A 20,221-nucleotide genomic window follows, 5' to 3' on the forward strand; every position below is an offset into this window, starting at 1 on the left:
GCCAGCCCCTAAGTCAGGTGATGGAACAAATACCTACAGTTTAGTCAGGTGAAACAGGAAAGGGAGGGGGAAGGAGAGGAGAAAAATGGGGTAAGAAAGAGTTCGTACTTTGTTTTTAAAAAAGGGGGAGGGGTAACTTCAATTTGCTTTTATTAAACGAAGTGATATTTCTCTGTCACTATCTCTGAGATTCCAGTGTGCTTTGGATGATTTGCCTCTGTGGGCCATCACATCTCTGGGAAGCTCTCCAATGTGTTAGAAAATGTGATTTAAGCTTTCTTCCTGAACTCCCAGGAGGACTAGTGATGCGATACTTAACAATAAATTTAGTTGTTGTAGCTTTCCCACATTATTGGTGTTCTTAAAAGGTTTTCCTTCAAAATGCACATTGAATAAAATGAATGATAAATATGAAAGAATTTGTTTCACCACTCTACAGGGTTTTATCATAAATTCTATGACTTTCATCACAGAAAGTTTACAGGAAACGGTTTAGATGTTGCTGCAATAGCAGCACAATTTTTTCTTTCTGTTCCTAAGAAAATGCCACAATTTTAAGAGCTATTGGAGGTTTTGTATTAAGAGGAGGTGATAAGGATTGAATATGGTGCTATTGCTTTAAAAGCCTGAAAACCAAATCACTCTCTCTGGATTTAAAATGCCTTTATTACAGCAAAATAAGTGCCTTCTGTTTCTCTTTCATATCAGTATTAAAACATTTGATATGTGTGCTTATATGGGAGCTCCTGTTTGTATATACATGTGCATGTGTGTGTGTATGTGTGTGTATGTGTGTATTTAGAATCAGAAAGAGTATAGGAATACTAAGTTTTTAAGCAGAAAGATCATCTTTTGATGATCAAAGGAACCTTCATATTTCTCCCTCTGTATTGTCCCCAAACAACCCTTGTGTAATTGAAGCTGGACTTGGTCCAGGGGGCTAGGGAGATTTTCAGACTCTTTGAATCCCAGGTCTTTGTTTTTTTACTTTTTCTAGCCTACTGTCCTTATTGCTGTAGCTTTTCTTTTTCGGAGAAGCTGCATTCATTTAATTTATTGTAAATACTTCATAGACTTGAAACAATAGCATCATGAAATTGTGGCGTTTAAAGGCTTTTGAGATCATCTAGTTCAATTCTTGTATTTGCAAAATAAGAAAAGTGAGAGCAGAATGTTGAAATGACTTGCCCAAGGTAACTCAACTAGTTGAGGTAGACAAACAGATGCCATTTGCTAAACTATTTAAATATAAAAACTTGAAATCAAAGGAAGAATGGAGAAACATTATAGGAACATACTGAACTTTCCTTGTCTTTTAGTGGTTGAGGGAAATTGAAATAAGCCTAACATCAGGGGATGATGGTGGTGAGGTTACAATTCAGATCAGATTTTTCTTTCGTAACTTTTAAAGCTCCATTGTAAATAAATGAAACTTTTTTTTCCCTGACAGCCACCACCCCACCCCGCAAAGAAATCCCCAGTATAACTGGGGAGAGATGTACCCTAAAGCTCTAGCATAGCATTCAGAAACTGTAAACTTTCTTGATCTAAGCACTGTATGAAATACTTCCATACTTATTATTATAATTTAGAATTTAAACACTTTTTCTTTCCAGAGTGGCAAATTAGTTAACTGTTCTGTTTTTTGGTTTTTGCAGCTATAGAAAGGAACCTGATGTTATTCAACTGTATTAGATGTTGTGAGATGTAAGTCAGTAAATGATTGAAAAATGCAGTATACATTTGAAATTATATGAGTGAAAATTTGTGCTTTTTCTGAACAGATATCCTGAGGCAAATATAAACCATAATATTTAGATCAGTGTGTATTTTATTTTTGGAACAGATTAGAATATATTCAGAAAAGTTGGACTATAAAACATAAAGGATAAAATAAAATAACCTGTTATTTCATCTTTTTATTTCATAATTAAAAATATACTCCCTAGTAACATTTTAGTATATTTCATTTCAGTATTTTATCTATGTGTGTATGAGAAGAAAGGACATATGTAGCTTGTTTACTGCCCTCTCTTCGATGCCCAGAACAGTATGTGGCTCAGAGTAGGTATTTGAAAAATAGTTGTCGGGAAAGTTAAAAAAAAAAAGCAAAATAGCATCATACTGTATATACATTTTTGTAATTAAAAAATACTTTTATTGGATTTTGCCATGTCTTCAAAAATGTGATTTTTTTCATGACCATATCATATACCATGTTTGTACCACAATTTGTTTTACCATTTATTTATTTCCAACTTTTCACTATTATAATGTGAAAGTTAATTTATAAGGATGTCTTTCATCTATTATTAAAGTGGTAAAAATTTTAAATTGATAAAAACCCTTTAGGATCATAGAGCTCCACCAAATCCCATCACTTCTTTCAAGTCTTAGATGTTATCTTCTCTTTCCAGGTCAACCTTGACCACCCTGGTTTAAAATGTAGCCCTCCAAATGTTTCTTAGCTCCCTAAGCATGTCTGTTGTTTTAAATAGCCTTTATCAACTTTTTATAATTTGTGTGTCTTTTGAATTTGCTATTTCCCCCTTATATTTCCTAGAACGTAAGCTCTAGGCAGTGGAGAATTTTTTGCTATTTCTGTCAGTTATATTCCCCAGTGTCTTGAACAGTATCCAGAACTTAGTTGATGCTCAACAATATTTGTTGAATACATTTATTGAAACTTAAAAAGATGGAAACATCTATTTTTTAAGTAAAGAATCAATCTCTGTTTTTTTCACATGGGCAACTCTCATCAACTAATCTATGCACTACCGGCCAAGGAATTCTGTTTTCTCGATGTTCAATTGTACACATGTTCCAGTTACATTAAATCATAGCACTTGACTGAATCTTGGGTAGGCTGTACTGGATACAGTCTAAATGTCTTGCAACAAATGTTTCCAGCTCTGGCCACTTGAAGTCACTCTGAACTCCAGCTTCAGGGAGATAGTTCTGGATGAGAAATATCACCAGTGTCACTCCAAACGATCCTTTTCCTTGTCTAGAAGTCCTTTTGGTAAGATTTCTAAGGTTTGGGTCTGATCTGAGTAAACTCTGGTTAACCTGATTACTTTTATTTTGGGATGATTTTACCTTATTCTGCTTCTGATATTGGTCCCTTTCTTAAAATTTCTTAGGGAAGACATTTTGCAAACTCCTGTTTACTTCTTTTGGTCTATACGGTCTATGTGTGCTGTGTGTACTGAGTCGCTCAGTCATGTCTGACTCTTGCGACCCCATAGATTGTAGCCTGCCAGGCTCCTCTGTCCATGGGATTCTCCAGGCAAGAATACTGGAGTGGGTTGCCATGCCTTCTTCCAGGGGATCTTCCTCACCCAGGGATTGAACCAGGTCTCCTGCATTGCAGTCATACTCTTTACCAACTGAGCTACAAGGGAAGGTATTTTTATTTAAAAATAGTGTAAAACAAAAAAAAATCATCATTAATGTGTTTTGTGGAAAAGTGTTAATTATAATCTTTATAGACTAGCAATTTATATAGCTATAATAATAATCCCTTACCTTTAGTGTTTATAGTTTTAAAGCTCTTTAGTAAATATGGCCTTAATTGTCAAAATAATCTTAGATGCACAGGGCATGTTTATTATACCCATTTAGGGACCATTGCACAGAAAAGTTTGGATACTTAACCTAAAACATGAATTTAGGCAGTGATAGAGAGACCACGAGAATCCAAGTCTTTGGAGTTCTACCAGTCCAGTACTGTTTTTCTTTTAGTCCTTTTACCTTCTCTCCAGGTTAAATAATCATCGTTTTATTGATGTTTCTTAATAGATCCCATGAAAATAAAAACAAATGATAATAATTACACTTTTTTTCCACTTTATTTTACCTTGTTTACTATTCTGATTCTCAAGGACTTTTCTTTAGTTTTCTAGGGTTCTTCTTTTTCCGTAGTCATTATATTTTCCATTATTCTGACTATTAACATGGGCTTTTGTAGCAATTGTAAAGCCGCTGACTTCCATGTGTGTCTTTTTCCCTTTTAGCGAGTTGTTCATTTCACATCTCTAGATAAGACTAAGCATGTTCTGTTGATCATAATAGGTATCGAGCAAACTTATAGGGGTCCATTGAGATGCAAACAGCCTTGGGAGAAAGTTCGTATAGTAGACAGTGCATTAGGTAAAAGATTGGACAATGAACACTATCAAGTGGAGTTCAGGTATGTAGAAGAGAGGTACGAAACACAAGATTAAAGCGTGAAACAGACAAAGCAAGAAAAATCTGAGGCAAGAGATTTGTAAGAGATTGTAATCTTTGGTAAGAGATTTAGGCAGCTAGGCTGTAGACATCAAGCGGAGTTAAAGGACAGATTCCAGTTTCTGAGTAGTCTGCAAGTAGAGGGTTACCAAGTTCACAGCAGGGTCATGGTCTTAGATGGACTAGTGCACTCAGGTATAGCAAAACAAGTAGAATCTAGTGTTGGAATGGAAGCAAAAAATTAGTTGAACTAGCAGCACGTGATTAATTTCATTCTGAATTCCAAGAGATTGGGTTGGAGTCACTTTCAAATGAGGTCAGAAATGGTCCTAGAGCAGTGGCTCTCAAATTTTTAATATATGTAAGAATCACCTGGGGTGCTTCAGATTTCTGAAGCAGGGCCCAGGTGTATGTATCTTTAACAAGAGCCCCAGATTTTTTTCTGTTGCAAGTATCTACTGATCACATTTGTAGAAAATTGGCATAAAGCCTGAGATGGTACTTAAAGTAGGTTAAGGGACCCAGTAATCACAAATCTTGAGAGAGGAAGCATTTAGATGTTGAAAGTCAGACCTTTCTACTAAGAGAAAAATGTATCTGTTTTTCTCAGAGCTGATTTGTATTTGTCTACATGTAAGAAGGCAGAAAACTTGGGCTGATATGTACTCTACTGATACGTATGTATTGTAAGCCTGTTATGTTTTTCTCCTTATGTATATTGTGTTTGTTACTTGTTTATGACCTGAGTGCTTTTGTAATATCCAACATAAAGATTTGTACCTTTTAGTGTAAAAAAAGTAAGGCTGCCTGTTCTTTTGTACCTAATCTAAACTGTCTCTCATTTTTACTTTCAATTTGTTATCTGCATAATTGAATTTCCTCTTTTCTTTCCCGAGTCATAAATTGATTAGCATGAGTTGGGCAGACTGCTGTAATGCTAAGGGTTAACCAGAAGAGAATTACAAATGAACTATCTAGAAAGTTGATTATTAATCCAGCTAGAGAAGAAATATCCTTTTACTTAGCAAGAATGAGTATCTGAAGAGCTGATAATATTGTTCAGGCAGTGAGGTGGAATGGCAGAGCTTGGTAAGTAAAACAAAACTTGGGATTAATCTTTTATATCAGTTTTTAAAAATTCCTAGAATGTTGATATATTTAAATAGTTAAATCTAATATGAATTTATAAGCTGCTGGAACAAATCTAAAAACTTCCAAATGTGTTTGTTAATGAGATCCCCACATAGACTATCGATATAAGTTAACTGAAAAGTACTTACATAAGTAGATAAATATATTTAATTTTGAATATTTATAAAAGTATGTGATTAGATTTGTGATTAAGAACAAGGAAGTGGGCATGGAGGAATTATTGCTGTAACAATATAAGTCCACATGTCATACTGAAGAATATTGAGTGACAACTGTTGTTGTTTTCTCACAAGATCAAGTTCTGGATTCTTAGATATGAAAATGAAAATATAATTTAAAATATATTTGCATAAAGATTCAGTGAGATATTTTTCAGACTTATAGGTGACAAAAATTGTCATAAGTTCTCTTATTTTCTGGGTCCTACTACTCATTTCACCCTGATGTTTAATTTAAGGATCTTTCGAAAGACAGCTTTTATTGTATTTGTGAATTGGAAGGGAAGAGAAATGAGAGGATCTGTGCTATTTGTACAAAGAAAATTAAGTGAAAAGATATGATTTTAATAATGTTCTTCCTTCAAAGACTGCTCCTCCTGTTGTAGAAGAAATTTTGATGTCAACATTCAATTCTATAAGATTGAATTTTCTCATAAATTACTTGATATTACAAAAATGAACCTTTTAAACATAGTATGGACCATACCAAATATTACTGCCGCTTTGTGCAGTATTAAATCAGTCCAATGTAGTATTGTACTTAGAAGTTAGTAAACTTATTAAAGAAAATTTAAAAAATAAAAAATAAAAAAAAATAAAATTGTGCACCAGCAAACGAAGAATTTTAACCTTTCCTTTAAAAGTATTTTTTTAGTGGCAGTAAAAAGGCCTTGACATTTCACTATTTAACGTTCACATAAGTACAGAAAAAATGTTTTAAAAAAGCTGTAAGTATTGAAAGTATGTGTTATATATGTACATGTGTTTGTGAATACATCAAGTATATATTGCATTCAAAATACCAGAGCACCATTTGGACATATACACTCAGCTTTTTTTTTTTTTTTAAATGTTCTAATGTTGTGACTCATATTTACAACTGGGAATATTAACTATAGTAAGTGAAATAATAAGGACAATAGTTAAAGTTTATTGAGCTCTTGTGCGCTAAATGCTGTGTTAAATGTCTTATCTCATTTAATCCGCATATTATTTCTGTGGTTATTGGAAGTCTACAAGGATTGTAGTGTATGCTACAACAAAGAGTAAGGTAATTGAAGAGCCTTTTACATCTTATGCTAAATGTCTAGAAAATAAAGGCTGACAAAACAAATTGTATAAGAGAAAGTGAAGTCGCTCAGTCGTGTCCAACTCTTTATGACCCCATGGACTGTAGCCTACCAGGCTCCTCCATCCATGGGATTCTCCAGGCAAGAGTACTGGAGTGGGTTGCGATTTCCTTCTCTAGGAGATATTCCCAACCCAGGGATCGAACCCTGGTCTCCCTCATTGCAGGCAGATGCTTTACCATCTGAGCCACCAGGGAGGACTCTTGTATAAGAGAGGAGATCCTTAAATTCTGTGTGCTTGTCTTTCTCAATATTGAGAAGATTTAATATGAGCCTGGGAAAGAAAAATAGAAGATTAGTCAGTGATTCTTAGCAATCATTAATCCTTAAAACCTTTTATTATGAACATTTTAGTTGTTCAAAAATGTATAAATAAGTTAAAATACTGTATATTTATAAGAAATGAAACATTACTAATACAGTCCAAATCTTCTGTGAATTCTTTCCCAATTTTTTGTCTTCCTCTCTTTATGCTAGAGGTAACCATTTTTTGAATTTGGTATTTGTCATTCTCATGCTTATTTATACTTAAATTTCATATTCACTATATATATGGAGGAAAAACTCCACTTAATCATTCTTTGAGATTTTGGATAGACCTTTTCTTGGCTTCCTGTTACACTTTTAATTAAAACCAAAATCCTTAACACAACATGCAAAACTCTGGCCCCATATAATGTGACCCTTGCATTACCAGCCTTAACTCTTGCCTTTTTCCTAATGAGTCTTTTTGATTCAGCTGGTATCCTGGTCTACACTCTCCAAGTTTTTTCCTACTCTAAGATCTTTAGGTTACGCTATCTTCTCAACTGGAATATACTTCTCCCCACTGTTCTTCAGAAGGATTCCTACTCATTCTTCAGCTGTCTGTTTAAATGTCATTTCCTCAGAGAAACCTTCCCTCATTCTTCCAATTCAAATCTTGTTTGCCTGCCAAGATCTCACTGCAAACCCTTTAATAACAGCAGATATTGCAATTTTAAATTATGTATTTATTTGTGTGATTTTTGCTTAATGTTTGTCCTTCACTCTGGATTCAATTATTTTATTCTCACATTTCCCCTTATATTTATCAACATGGTTTTGTACATTACAGGCATATCATAGGTATTTGTTGTTATCAAGGAGAGGAATGTAATGAATGAAGAAGAAGAAAGGGAGATTGAGAAAGAAAACTACATATAAATGGAGTCTGTGGGTTAGTTGATATATACTGTTAAGGTTAAATTATGCAACTTGAATCTAGTTTAAGATTAGGGTGAGAGATGTGGTAGGGACCTTGCTTGTTTCTTAAATCTAGTTGCAGAATGTATCTATTATCCCCTGTTGCTTCTTGTTTTTCAGTGTTATCTTTGACTTTTGTGTTCTCATTTTTGGGATTCTGCATTCCTGAACTGAGCTTTCAAGTTGTAAACTTATAGAGCAGCCCCAGCATTTATAATATTAGTGTGGAGACGCTATAGTGGGCTCTAAAAATCTGGAAAAATTTCTGACACACAGATGAGGAAATACATATGGTACTTTTGCATAAGAAAGCGATGAGGCCACTGATAGGACTTTTCAGGTACATGACTATAACTAAAATATTCATAGTAGTGACACTTGCTGTTATAAGGGTAGGCAGTTTGATTTTTTAAGAGGATTATAGAAAAGATTATAAAAAAGGAGTAGAGAAAATGAAATCAGTCTGAAAGGAGGACTAAGGTTTTCAAAATATCAGAATAAACTTATGTTGTACTCTGTAAATCTTTGCTGGCATTTGTAATTAAAATCCACGGCCAAAAGATGGTGCTGAATTTTTTTTTTTGATTGTTGATATGGGAAAAGGAGACAAAAAAGGGGATAAAAAGAGAATCTAATTAAAATGTCTTAGTGTTAAAAGGAGGGGATTTGTAGAGTGTCTCATTTGTGGTCATAGAAGGTGCCATTATTAATAATAATAGTGTACCTTACATTTTTATTTTTATTACTCCTTACACTTTTAAATGAACTTTTTCATATATTATCTTATACATTTCTTTTATTAACTCTATGGGATAGTTAAAGTGGGGGTCTTATTATCTTCAGTTTATAATGAGGAAAACTAGGAACAAACAGAAATCAGAGAGAAGCCAAGACTAAGACTTAAAACAATTCTGAGGTTTAGGCAAGACTAATATTCACTCTACTTATACCCTTTCATAAAGGATTGGAGGGTATAATTAGGTTCTTTTAGGGACCAAGATCATTGGGGTGGATGTCCTCTATAGCAGTGGTCCCCAACATTTTTGACACCAGGGACCAGTTTCTTGGAAGACAGTTTTCCGCAGACTGGGGGTGGAGATGGGGCATGGTTTCAGGATGTTTGAAGGGCATTTACATTTATTATGCACTTTCTTTTTGTTATTATTACATCAGCGCTACCTCAGATCATCAAACATTAGATCCTGGAGGTTGGAGACCCCTGCTCTATAGGTTTCCCAGACTTAAATATTTTATGTTTTTCAAGTTGTAAAGTAGTTAACCATCTCCAGCAGATAGAACTGAGATGGTTAAATGTATATAGTTAATAGATACACTGCTAAGCCTATTCTAAGTTAAGGCTTACTGGGTGAAGTAATCGTTTCCTGATATCTTGTGGTATCAGGAGCCCAGTCCTCTTCTGATATCTTGGGGTTCCAAGAATAAGCAGACATGGAATTTATAAGAATGAAATACCGTAACATTTGACGTAAATAAATTGTAGCTTAAATAAAAGCATGTGATGAAGCAGTGGGTACAAGCCCCTTGATTGGAAACCCGTCTTTTGAACTGAAGACGGACATTTTTTGGCACTCATTGAAAATATAAAAAAAAAACAACAACAAGTGGAAGGCAGTGTGTATATTGCATTTATGCATGTGTGCATGCAGGTGGAGGGGTATTTCTTTGAAAACAAAGAAATGCCAGCAGGTATTTGTAATGATTAGCCAAGAAAGCTGTTTGCTGCATTTAAATTAAAAGCCAAACCTTGTATTTTTCAATTGGACAAAGAGCCTGGTTGCAGAGAAATTCAAATTCTCACTCTTTCTGGGCCAGCAGGCAGAAGCCTCCCTTAGGTTAAAGGAACCAGACATGTTCGCTCTGAAGTACAGAAGTCTCAAGAGAATTTAATATCTGTCCTAAGATGGATAAATTGCTGCTGTATGGGAATAGTGTGTACTGTGGAGAGCCAAACCCAAGTTATCAGGTGAAAGTCACAGGGAGCCAGAGTCACAGGAACAGCAGAAGAAATGCTTTGTAACAGCTACAGTTGTCTAAAAATGGGATGAACTTCTTTGTTGATATAGTGAAGGCCTTGCTACTGGGAGGAATTGGGAAGAAAGATTAAAGTGTTGGATTATAGCAAGTTGTTTCAGTATTGATGTTTCCAAGAAGATGTCCTCTATATGTTAACTGGCTAAGAAAAGAATGTGAGTCAACATATCAAGGATGTATTCTTATGTGAAGCCAAGAATGAATGTCATGAAGGTCAGATTTACTTTCTGGGTTGCTCAGCTCTGTTTACTCTGCTGCTGCTGCTGCTAAGTCGCTTCAGTCGTGTCTGACTCTATGCAAATCCATAGATGGCAGCCCACCAGGCTCCCCTGTCCCTGGGATTCTCCAGGCAAGAATACTGGAGTGGGCTGCCATTTCCTTCTCCAATGCATGAAAGTGAAAAGTGAAAGTGAAGTTGCTCAGTCATGTCCGACTGTTAGCGACCCCATGGACTACAGCCTTCCAGGCTCCTCTGTCCATGGGATTTTCCAGGCAAGAGTATTGGAGTGGGGTGCCATTGCCTTCTCCACTAGTATGTCAGTTAAAAAATTCACCAATTTTTATCTATAGACAGCCATTTGATTCCTAAAATTGCCCCAGCCAGGACCTTTAAACTTCACAGCTATTCTCAAACCTCAGAAGAACTGGCATAAGGGAATGAAATTGTATTATACGGGAGAAAAAGAGAAATCTGTTGGTTTCTCCATTGGGTCCAGATATAGAGAAGAAGAATTAATAATATGATTGAGGGAGAACAAATTAAAAAACATCAATAAATTCACTGAATTACCTTTAAAGGCTCCTGAACTTTGGTACATTAATAAGATAAAGGATGACGTTTTTAAGTACCTTGGAGATTTTCTGTTAAGTTTCTCCGTATTGATGTAGTGCTTTCATTTGAACAATTAAACATATTTAAAAATTAAAAACTAATACACAGATATATTCTTGTTCTAGAGTACCTTGCATATAGTAGGAAATCATTAAATGTTACTTGAATAAATATTTCTTAAAAAAAGTGAAGGAAATTTTCCCTAATGTCTCTTCCCACCTGGGATTCTATTTCTCCTCCTCAAACATCTTTACTGTTTTCAATCTGGTTTATATCTTTCCAGACCTCTTTCTATATAATGATATACATATGCACATAATTATTTAGAAATGTGCAATTTTATTTTGTGTGAGGGTGACATTCTCCCTTTTTACAGATAATTGCTTTATACTTTACATATCCTTTTTTTTTTCATGAAAATTCTGACTTAGACCTCTGTCAATTTATACATTTTAACTTTATTTTCTTCTATGTAATATTTTATACTACATATGTACCGTTATTATATTGATAGACATCTAGGTTATTTACAATATAAGTATTCTTAGTTGAAATGTTATTTATTTAAAACTTAGGAAATGGCAAAATATGACTCTGTTTTTTAAACATACATAAAATGGGCATGGGAAGTTTCTACCTGATTGGGATTATGAGAATTAAGGACACTGAAGGGAAAAGATTAGAATGTGTAAAGGCATGTGTTAGTTGTGCGTTAGTTGCTCAGTTGTGTCCGACTCTTTGCGACCCCATGGACTATAGCCCACCAGACTCCTCTGTCCATGGGATTTCCTAGGCAAGAATACTGGAGTGGGTTGCCATTCCCTTCTCCAGGGGATCTTCCTTACCCAGAGATCAAACACAGGTCTCCTAGGCATAGAGGAGTGAAAAAAATATATTATTTACTCATTCATTAATGAAACAGAAGAAGTCTTTATTATCAGAGGATAATTGGTAGTGAGAAAAGGCCACTAATTTCATTCATTTAAAATCGAGTGGGGATAACAACTATAAACTCTGGACAAATCATGAAAAACAACTATTTGAAGATACTGGAGAACAATCCAAAGCAGGCTAAATCTTCAGAGGAGATGACATTTGGAAGAAGGGATATTTGGGTAAGTTTGTCATTTTCTGGGTTTCAGTATGAAGGTAGGCTCAGTTTACAAAACTCCAGTAGAAAAACTAGCAGTCTTTCTGGTCTGGGGAACTAGTAGAACAGACTTTGGAGCAACCACAACTATTGGGAAGTGAAGATGTAATCCTGGAAAAGAAAGAGTCACATAAAGTGACTCCTAAATTCTATGTATAAATTTTGCCCCAGCCTCTGACTGATCTGCAAGCCATACATGCTCAGGACAGGTGTTAAGAGCTCACATAAGGCTTAAAGAACTAAACAGATATTTAAGCTGCTGCCCATTGCAGGTGAGACAGAATGTGCAGTTTGAGTCTAAGCAAATAAGCTTTTTGCTAAACAAACAAAAAGTGACACTCTTTAGAACACTATGAAAGAATCCAGAGTCTCCATGACATAATGGTCATGATATCTAAGGTGAAGGTGAAAGTCCCTTAGTCATGTCTGACTCTTTGCCAGCCCAGGGAGTAGTCCATGGAGTGCTGGAGTGAGTAGCCTTTTCCTTCTCCAGGGGATCTTCCCAACCCAGGTCTCCTGCATTGTAAGTGGATTCTTTACCAGCTGAGCCACCAGGGAAGCCAGAATATTGAAGTGGGTAGCCTATCCCTTCTGCAGTGGCTCTTCCCAACCTAGGAATTGAACAAGGGTCTTCTGCATTGCAGGCAGATTCTTTACCAACTGAGCTATGAGGGAAGCCATGATATCTAAGAATAATCCCAAATTACTCAACAAAGAATGGGGAAAGTGTTAAATAATAGGGGATTTCAGCAGAGAGATAGAAATTTCAAAAGATCCAGATGGGAACTTAAAACTGAAAAAAACTGAAAGATATGATATCTGAAATGAGACTAACTTGATGGGCAAATCAGTAGAATAAAAATGACAGGAAAAAGCTAGTGAAATTGAAATAGATCAATAGAAATTATCTGATATAAAGAACACAGAGAAAAAAATTAAAAAATGAATATAGCACTGCTACTTCTGCTAAGTTGCTTCAGTTGTGTTCGACTCTGTGCGACCCCATAGACGGCAGCCCACCAGGCTTCCCTGTCCCTGGGATTCTCCAGGCAAGAACACTGGAGTGGGTTGCCATTTCCTTCTCCAATGCATGAAAGTGAAAGTGAAGTTGCTCAGTCGTGTCCGACTCTGCGACTCCGTGGGCTGCAGCCTACCAGGCTCCTCCGTCTATGGGATTTTCCAGGCAAAAGGACTGGAGTGGGGTGCCATTGCCTTCTCCGAATATAGCACTAGGGATACATAAAACATTATTAAAAGTTCTAACATATATAAATCCTAGAAAAAAAGGAGTAATATTAGGGTAGAAGAAATGCTTGAAGAAATAGTGGATCCAAATTTCCCAAATTTGGTGAAAAATATAAATTTACATATTTAAGAAATTCAGTGAACTTCAAGTAGCATACATGCAAAGAAAAACACACTAGACATGCTGAAATAAACTGTGTAAAGCTAAGAAAAATGTAGAGGTAAAGTCTTTTTTTTCTAGTAATGACAGAAAACAGAGAACATAACTTACCAACATTGGGAATGAAAGAGGAATTGTCAGAGAAGAATTTATAGAGATTAAACAGACAATAGGAGGTGTTATGAATATCTTATATAAAAAAATGTATAGGTGTACCTTGGAGATATTATAGATTTAGTTCCAGACCTCTGCAATAAAGGTAATATCACAAAAGTCACACAATTTTTTTGGTTTTTGAGTGCATATGAAAGTTATGTTTATACTATATTGTAGACTATTAAGTGTGCAGTAGCATTAAAAATACTTTATTGCTAAAACATGCTAATCATCATCTGACAACCAAAGTTGCCTAAAAACATCAGTTTGTAGAAACCACAATATTTACTAAATGTAATAAAGCAATGTGCAATAAAAAGAAGTATACTTCTACTACTTAGAAAAAATGAATAAGTTGCTCAAAAAAAAAAAATCCCCAAAACCAGAACTTGCTAAAACTGACACAAGATGAGACAGAAAACCTAAATAGCACTTTGTTTATAAAAGACATTGCATTTTAAATTGAAAATAAAACTTTTTATTAAGAAAACTTTGGATCCAAAATGATTTCACTGATGAATTCTGTCAAATATTTAAGAAATAGCATCAATCTTACCTAAACTCTTTCAAAATATGGAGGAAGGAGGAATAATTTCTACCTCTCAAGCCTAGTATTACCATAATACCAAACCTGAGAAAACATTGCAAAAGGCAAATTTTAGACCTATATTCTTTATGATCATAGATGCAAAAATCCTTAACATCAGTAAATTAAGTCCAACAATACAAAAAGAGTGGAAATAAAACTGCCATATCACCCAGCAATCCCACTTCTGGGCATACACACTGAGGAAACCAGAATTGAAAGAGACACGTGTACCCCAGTGTTCATCACAGCACTGTTTATAATAGCCAGGGAATGGAAGCAACCTAGATGTCCATCAGTAGACGAATGGATAAGAAAGCTGTGGTACATATACACAATGGAGTATTACTCAGCCATTAAAAAGAATACATTTGAATACGTTCTAATGAGGTGGATGAAACTGGAGGCGATTATACAGAGTGAAGTAAGCCAGAAAGAAAAATACCAATAGAGTATACTGACACATATATATGGAATTTAGAAAGATGGTAACGATAACCCTATATGTGAGATAGCAAAAGAGACACAGATGTATAGAACAGTCTTTTGGACTCTGTGGGAGAGGGCTAGGGTGGGATGATTTGGGAGAATAGCATTGAAACATGTATATTATCATATGTGAAACAGATCGCCAGTCCAGGTTCTATGCATGAGACAGGGTGCTCAGGGCTGGTACACTGGGTTGATCCAGAGGGATGGGATGGGGAGGGAGGTGGGAGGGGGGTTTAGGATGGGGAACACATATACATCCATGGTGGATTCATGTCAATGTATGGCAAAACCACTACAATATTGAAAAGTAATTGGCCTCCAATTAAAATAAATAAATTTATATTAATAAAAATTACAAAAAGAGAATAATATATCATAATCAAATACAGATTAGGCCAGGAATGCAAGGTTGATTTAGCATTTGGAAGATCTCACCATATTAACGGAATAAGTGAAAAATATCATATAATCATTTTCATAGATATAGAAACAATATTTAACAGCAATAATTAATAATTAAAAATTCTCAGCAAACTAGGAATAAAAAATAATTTCCCTAATCTGAAAAAGACACCTGTGAAAAATTTACAACTAGCATCATGTTTAATGGTGAAATATTGAATGAATTTTTTCCATAGTGGAGAACAAAATAATGTCTATGTTCTTTCATTCCATTTGACATTGTATTGGAGGCCCTAACCATTGTAAGGAGGCAAGAAAAGGAAACACTATGAGAATACAAAAGGAAAAAGTAGAACTGTCTCTGCATCTTTGGCAAGGTTACATGAACACAAGGTCTTTTATATGCTAATGGATGAGGATAAAAATTTCATGGAAAACAATGGGGATATTATTTTGACTCAATCTTAAAAATTAAAACTAAAATTGAAAAATTACTTTATATAATTGGCAGCATTTCATTTGCATTTGTGCATTCTTAGAAGAATGAATTAACTGCATGATTTTTAAGAATTGTTTTTCAGGTCAAATATTATGATCACTTGACATGGTATCATTTTTGCAGAGAACGTTAGAAAACGTTCTTTGTTTAATCTTTTTATATTCAAATCATTCTCTTTTGAAAATATACCATGTTAACTCTCATTCTTGGCAGTTTTTGGTTCTTCACTTTATCTTGGTGAACTGCAGATTCTTGATTTGTCAATAATTTAAACTGGTCTTCAACACTATATTTCTCACAAGTTCTTGCTTTTTTTAAATAAGATTTGCAATTTCACTTTGAATTCATTTCACAGTTTTATTTTGAATATTATTTATAATATTCCACAATGCAATTTCATGGCTGTAGTCACCATCCACAGTGATTTTGGAGCCCAAGAAAATAAAGTCTGTCACTGCGGCCATAAAATTAAAAGACACTTGTTCCTTGGAAGAAAAGCTATGACAAACCTAGACAGCATATTAAAAAGCAGAGACATTTCTTTACCGACAATAGTCCGTCTAGGTTTTCCAGTAGTCATGCATGGAGGATGAGAGTTGGACCATAAAGAAGACTGAGTCCCAAAGAATTGATGTTTTTGAAATCTGGGGCTGGAGAAGACTGTTGAGAGTCCCTGGGACAGCAAGGATATCAAACCAGTCAATCCTAAAGGAAATCAACCCTGAATATTCATCAGAAGGACTAATGCTGCAGCTCCAATACTTTGGCTACTTGATGCGAAGGGCCGACTCATTGGAAAAGACACGGATGCTGGGAAAGATTGAGGCCAGGAGGACAAGGGGGAAATGGAGGATGATATGGCTGGATGGCATTACCGGCTCAATGGACATGAATTTGAGTAAACTCCAGGAGACAGTAAAAGACAAGGAAGCCTGGTGAATTACAGTTCATGGGGTTGCGAAGAGTCAGACACGACTGAGTGACTAAACAACAACAATGTGATATCCATCAATCAGGTTAGCTTGATTATCAATCTTGACTTAAAAATAATTATTTGACAATTTTAAGTGTATTCTTATTCTTTGCTTGCATTTTAATCAGCTAAATCAGTCTTTGGGAATGGGACCCAGGCATCAACATTATTTGAAGATTCCATGTCACTCCAGTGTGCATATGTTTGAAGCCACTGGACAGTGATTATCAAAGATACAAAGAAATTTATCTAACTCGGTGAGATACAGTTATTTAATCAGTGAGAGATATTTGAAAGTGAAGACTAATTTTATAAATGTTAATTTCCTTAGTGAGTGTTTTTATATTTTGATCACTTTCACTTCCTATTTGATTTTGGAATTTTGAGTAATAAGAGTATCTTCTATATTCAATGAATGCCAAGTATGTATGACCTAGGAAGACAGCAGTGAAGTAAAATGCATGGTGTCCCTTTTTTTTTGAAGAGTTTACAATCTAAAAAAGAGGAAGACATTAAATAAATATTTAATTATAAGACAAGAATATTATGAAGTGAAAGGGAGATCTATCATGGGCTTAGAATCAAGTGTGGTGACTCTGCATTAGTGATATTAAAGCTAAGGCCTAAAAGATGAGTACAAGATAATTTGGTGAAGAGGAGATGTAAGAGGGAACAGAGTTTTTGAAAGGCCATAAATTGGGAAGAGGCTTGCAAGCTCTAGAAACAGAAACCAGGTAAAGATGACTAAGAACAATCAACAGACAAGAGAGAGGCTCTAAGTTGCTCTGTGTGTGTGTGTGTGTGTGTGTGTGTGTGTGTGTGTGTGTGTGTGTGAAGATAAAACTAGAAAGATAGTTTGGAATCTGATATTAATAGGCTTGTATCTCTACCAAGTAATTTGGAGTTAATTCTGTAGGTTATGAGGAAATAACGAAGGGTAAGCAGGATATTGGACGTGATCAGATTTTATGTTTCAGCACCACAATTCAGGTAACATAATAAAGCAAGATTTCCCCATGTGGTGTCCTCAACTTAGAAAAGTAACCTTTTCTTTGTTTTGTTTCTCCCGTGTGTGTGTGTGTGTGTGTGTGTGTGTGTGTGTGTTAGTCACTTAGTGATGTCCAGCTCTTTGCCACCCCATGGATTGTAGCCTGCTGGGCTCCTCTATCCATGGAATTCTCCAGGCAAGAATACTGGAGAGGGTATCCATTCCCTTCTCCTGGATATCTTCGTATATTGCAATTCTGTTATTAAGGTAGAATGGATTTCTCCTCCAACTTTCATTACTCCCCCATTCCTCAAACTAAATGTAAAACCACATGTAAGAGGAAAAAAAAATTCCACTAGCCTTCCTCAAGAGCCATGTGTATACCAATACAAGTAGAATTGTCCTATGAGTTTTTTGAGTTTGCTAAAGACAGCTTTGAAATAAGTCCAGGAGCTTGAAAGCCATGCTCAAGGGATTGACCCCAGAGAACATTATGGCTTCAGCAACCATAGATCTTTGAAGTACTAAAGTGGTCTGAGGCAATTAATTTGATTGCAACAAACATTAAACTGTTCTTTTAGTTTGAATGACTATTAGCTAGTAGGTTAGGAAATGGGAGAGAAAAAATGAAAATGAAAATATTAATTAAATATTTTTTCCTTTGGCCTCAATTCAGTCACAGATGATATAGCAGTTGCTTAGGATTTCCACACATTAATTAATTCAAAAGAGCAGAAATTGAATCAGAATCAGAAACCTATGTATTATGCCCTTCTTTCCTTTAAGCACCATGAAAAATTCATCTCTTGTGATAACAGGAGTTTGCATTTCTAAGACTTGGCTGCATCCAATTTAAAAATGGATTAAAATATGCTCCTAAACATATTAACAAAGGGTTTTTTTCTTTACCTATCTGTTTATTGAAAGTAAATAGTGATGGAAGTAGTTAATATTTATTCGTACATTTAAGTGGTAGAAAGAACACGTGAAAGCTATGACACTACTGAGTGAAAACACACCTAAAGAGTGTTTTTGTTTCCCAAAGATAAAATACCCTTAACCAAACAATTTATGAAATGATTTAGACTTACCCTCCCCCCATATTACAAAATGTAAATGCCTCTGATGTAAATGGTGTCCATTGAATTTAGGCCATTGGCAATTTGAGTCTAAGAAAAGAAACAGAATCGTCACAGCTCTATCAGCTAAAGAGCCAATTAGATCTAACGATAGCAGGTTTTAGGTACAGGAAATTATGTACAGGAGGAATTGAATATTAATTGTAATTGGAAAGCACATAATCTAAATTCAGTTTTGATTATGCTACAGATTAGCTCTGTGACTGGGTTTCATTTAGTCCATCTCAAATCTGTACTGGCATTGTACTGTTAGTGCTACTCGTAATAATAACCAATACTGAAAATAATTGAAAGTTTTCAGTGTTCCAGTACTTTGTGCCTGTTTGGGCTTCTACCTTTCTTTTTTTTAAAATTAAAGCTCTAGTTAGTGAAGAAACAGGAAAATGGTTTATGTTTCTAGGAAGAAGCACTTTTCCTAATGAAAAAATCCTCTGAGATCTGTCATATATAATTCTCTCTGGCATGTTTGCAAATTGTGTATGGCATTCAGTGGGACAGTTCCAAAGAGAGACACACATTTCTAGCTTAGAAAGAAAAAAAAATTGCCCTTGGTTCATTTCTGATATGTTAATTTTATTTTTATGCTGCCACCTTTTCTTTCTTTTTTAGCCATGTAGTCAGTGATTGCTCAATAATAGCTAAATCGCCTAAAGCATTCTATTTCTTTTTTTTTTTTAATTTTAGGAGGTAAAAAAGTGCATTTCACTTATGACTCAGCTTCTTGAAATTTCAGTGTTTTATCAGTTTATTTTGCTGTTTCCCTAGCGTTGTTTAAACTTTTTTTTAACCCCAAAAATAAGGGTGTGTCAGAATTGTTGCAAGCAAAGATAGAGGTGATCACATATGGTTCCTGTTATGAGCTTTGTGTCGACACTGACTGCTATTTAAAATAAGACCTCTAAGATGGATCTACTTTTAGCATTTCCTCTGTCAAGTGACTTTATTGTACAGAATGTAATCAATTTTTTCATAATAGTTATATTTTTATACCTTTATTGTTCAAGGATTAATCTGGCTATTTGAATAAGAAACTCAATTGAGAATGTGTTTCTTAAATTTCTAAAGACTGCCTTTTAGCTTTTATGATTGTCCTATACATTCTGATTTCCTAAATAATTTTTTCTTTAGAAAATATAAACAAAATCAAAGAATATGATATTTAAAATCATCCATAATTCCATTATTAGTGATAATCCCTATTAAAATTAGGAGGTAATATATACTATAATTAAGGTTATATCCTATCCAGTTTTAAATTATAATTTTAAAATTTAATTGTCTAGCATCTTGCCTTGATGACTCAGAGTCATCATGATGAACATTTGATTCCTGAACTGCTCCTTGAGTTGTCTGCTAAGGCTAGTTATCTCTGTGCTGAGTGGGCCCCCAAACGGCTGTGCTTTTTGAGTTCCTGTGTCTGCATTTTGAATTTTCTGTCTTTGCCTTTGTTTCCAGACTATAAACTGTCATTTCTTGATAATTAGTGTTTTTACCTACTAATATTAATCCTCCTTCAATACTCCTGTGGACTGCAATTTCTATTTGGCTCAGTGTTAAATAGATAAGAGAGGGAAAGCCGGCATTTTTATAAAG

The 20,221-nt window shown here is 34.9% G+C and overlaps 1 protein-coding gene across 44 annotated transcripts in view; it reads left to right on the forward strand.

Moving 5' to 3' along the window:
• The window catches only part of SOX6 (SRY-box transcription factor 6), a 715,111-nt gene that overhangs the window by 225,443 nt on the left and 469,447 nt on the right, over positions 1 to 20,221 (forward strand). For 10 of the 44 annotated variants that reach the window (XM_069554264.1, XM_069554272.1, XM_069554285.1 and 7 more), the window contains exon 1: positions 5,230 to 5,319. The exons of 33 other annotated variants lie outside the window; for them this stretch is intronic. Coding sequence is in view for 1 of the 11 variants with exons in the window: in XM_069554256.1 (XP_069410357.1) it covers positions 4,822 to 4,907 (86 nt within the window). In the remaining 10 variants the exon portion in view is untranslated. Of the gene's footprint in view, positions 1 to 4,516; positions 4,908 to 5,229; positions 5,320 to 20,221 lie in introns of those variants that run through there. One more of the 44 variants, XM_069554256.1, reaches the window with a different exon arrangement.

The sequence above is a fragment of the Ovis canadensis genome, chromosome 15, assembly GCF_042477335.2.
Source record: "Ovis canadensis isolate MfBH-ARS-UI-01 breed Bighorn chromosome 15, ARS-UI_OviCan_v2, whole genome shotgun sequence".
Classification (NCBI taxonomy): Eukaryota; Metazoa; Chordata; class Mammalia; order Artiodactyla; family Bovidae; genus Ovis; species Ovis canadensis.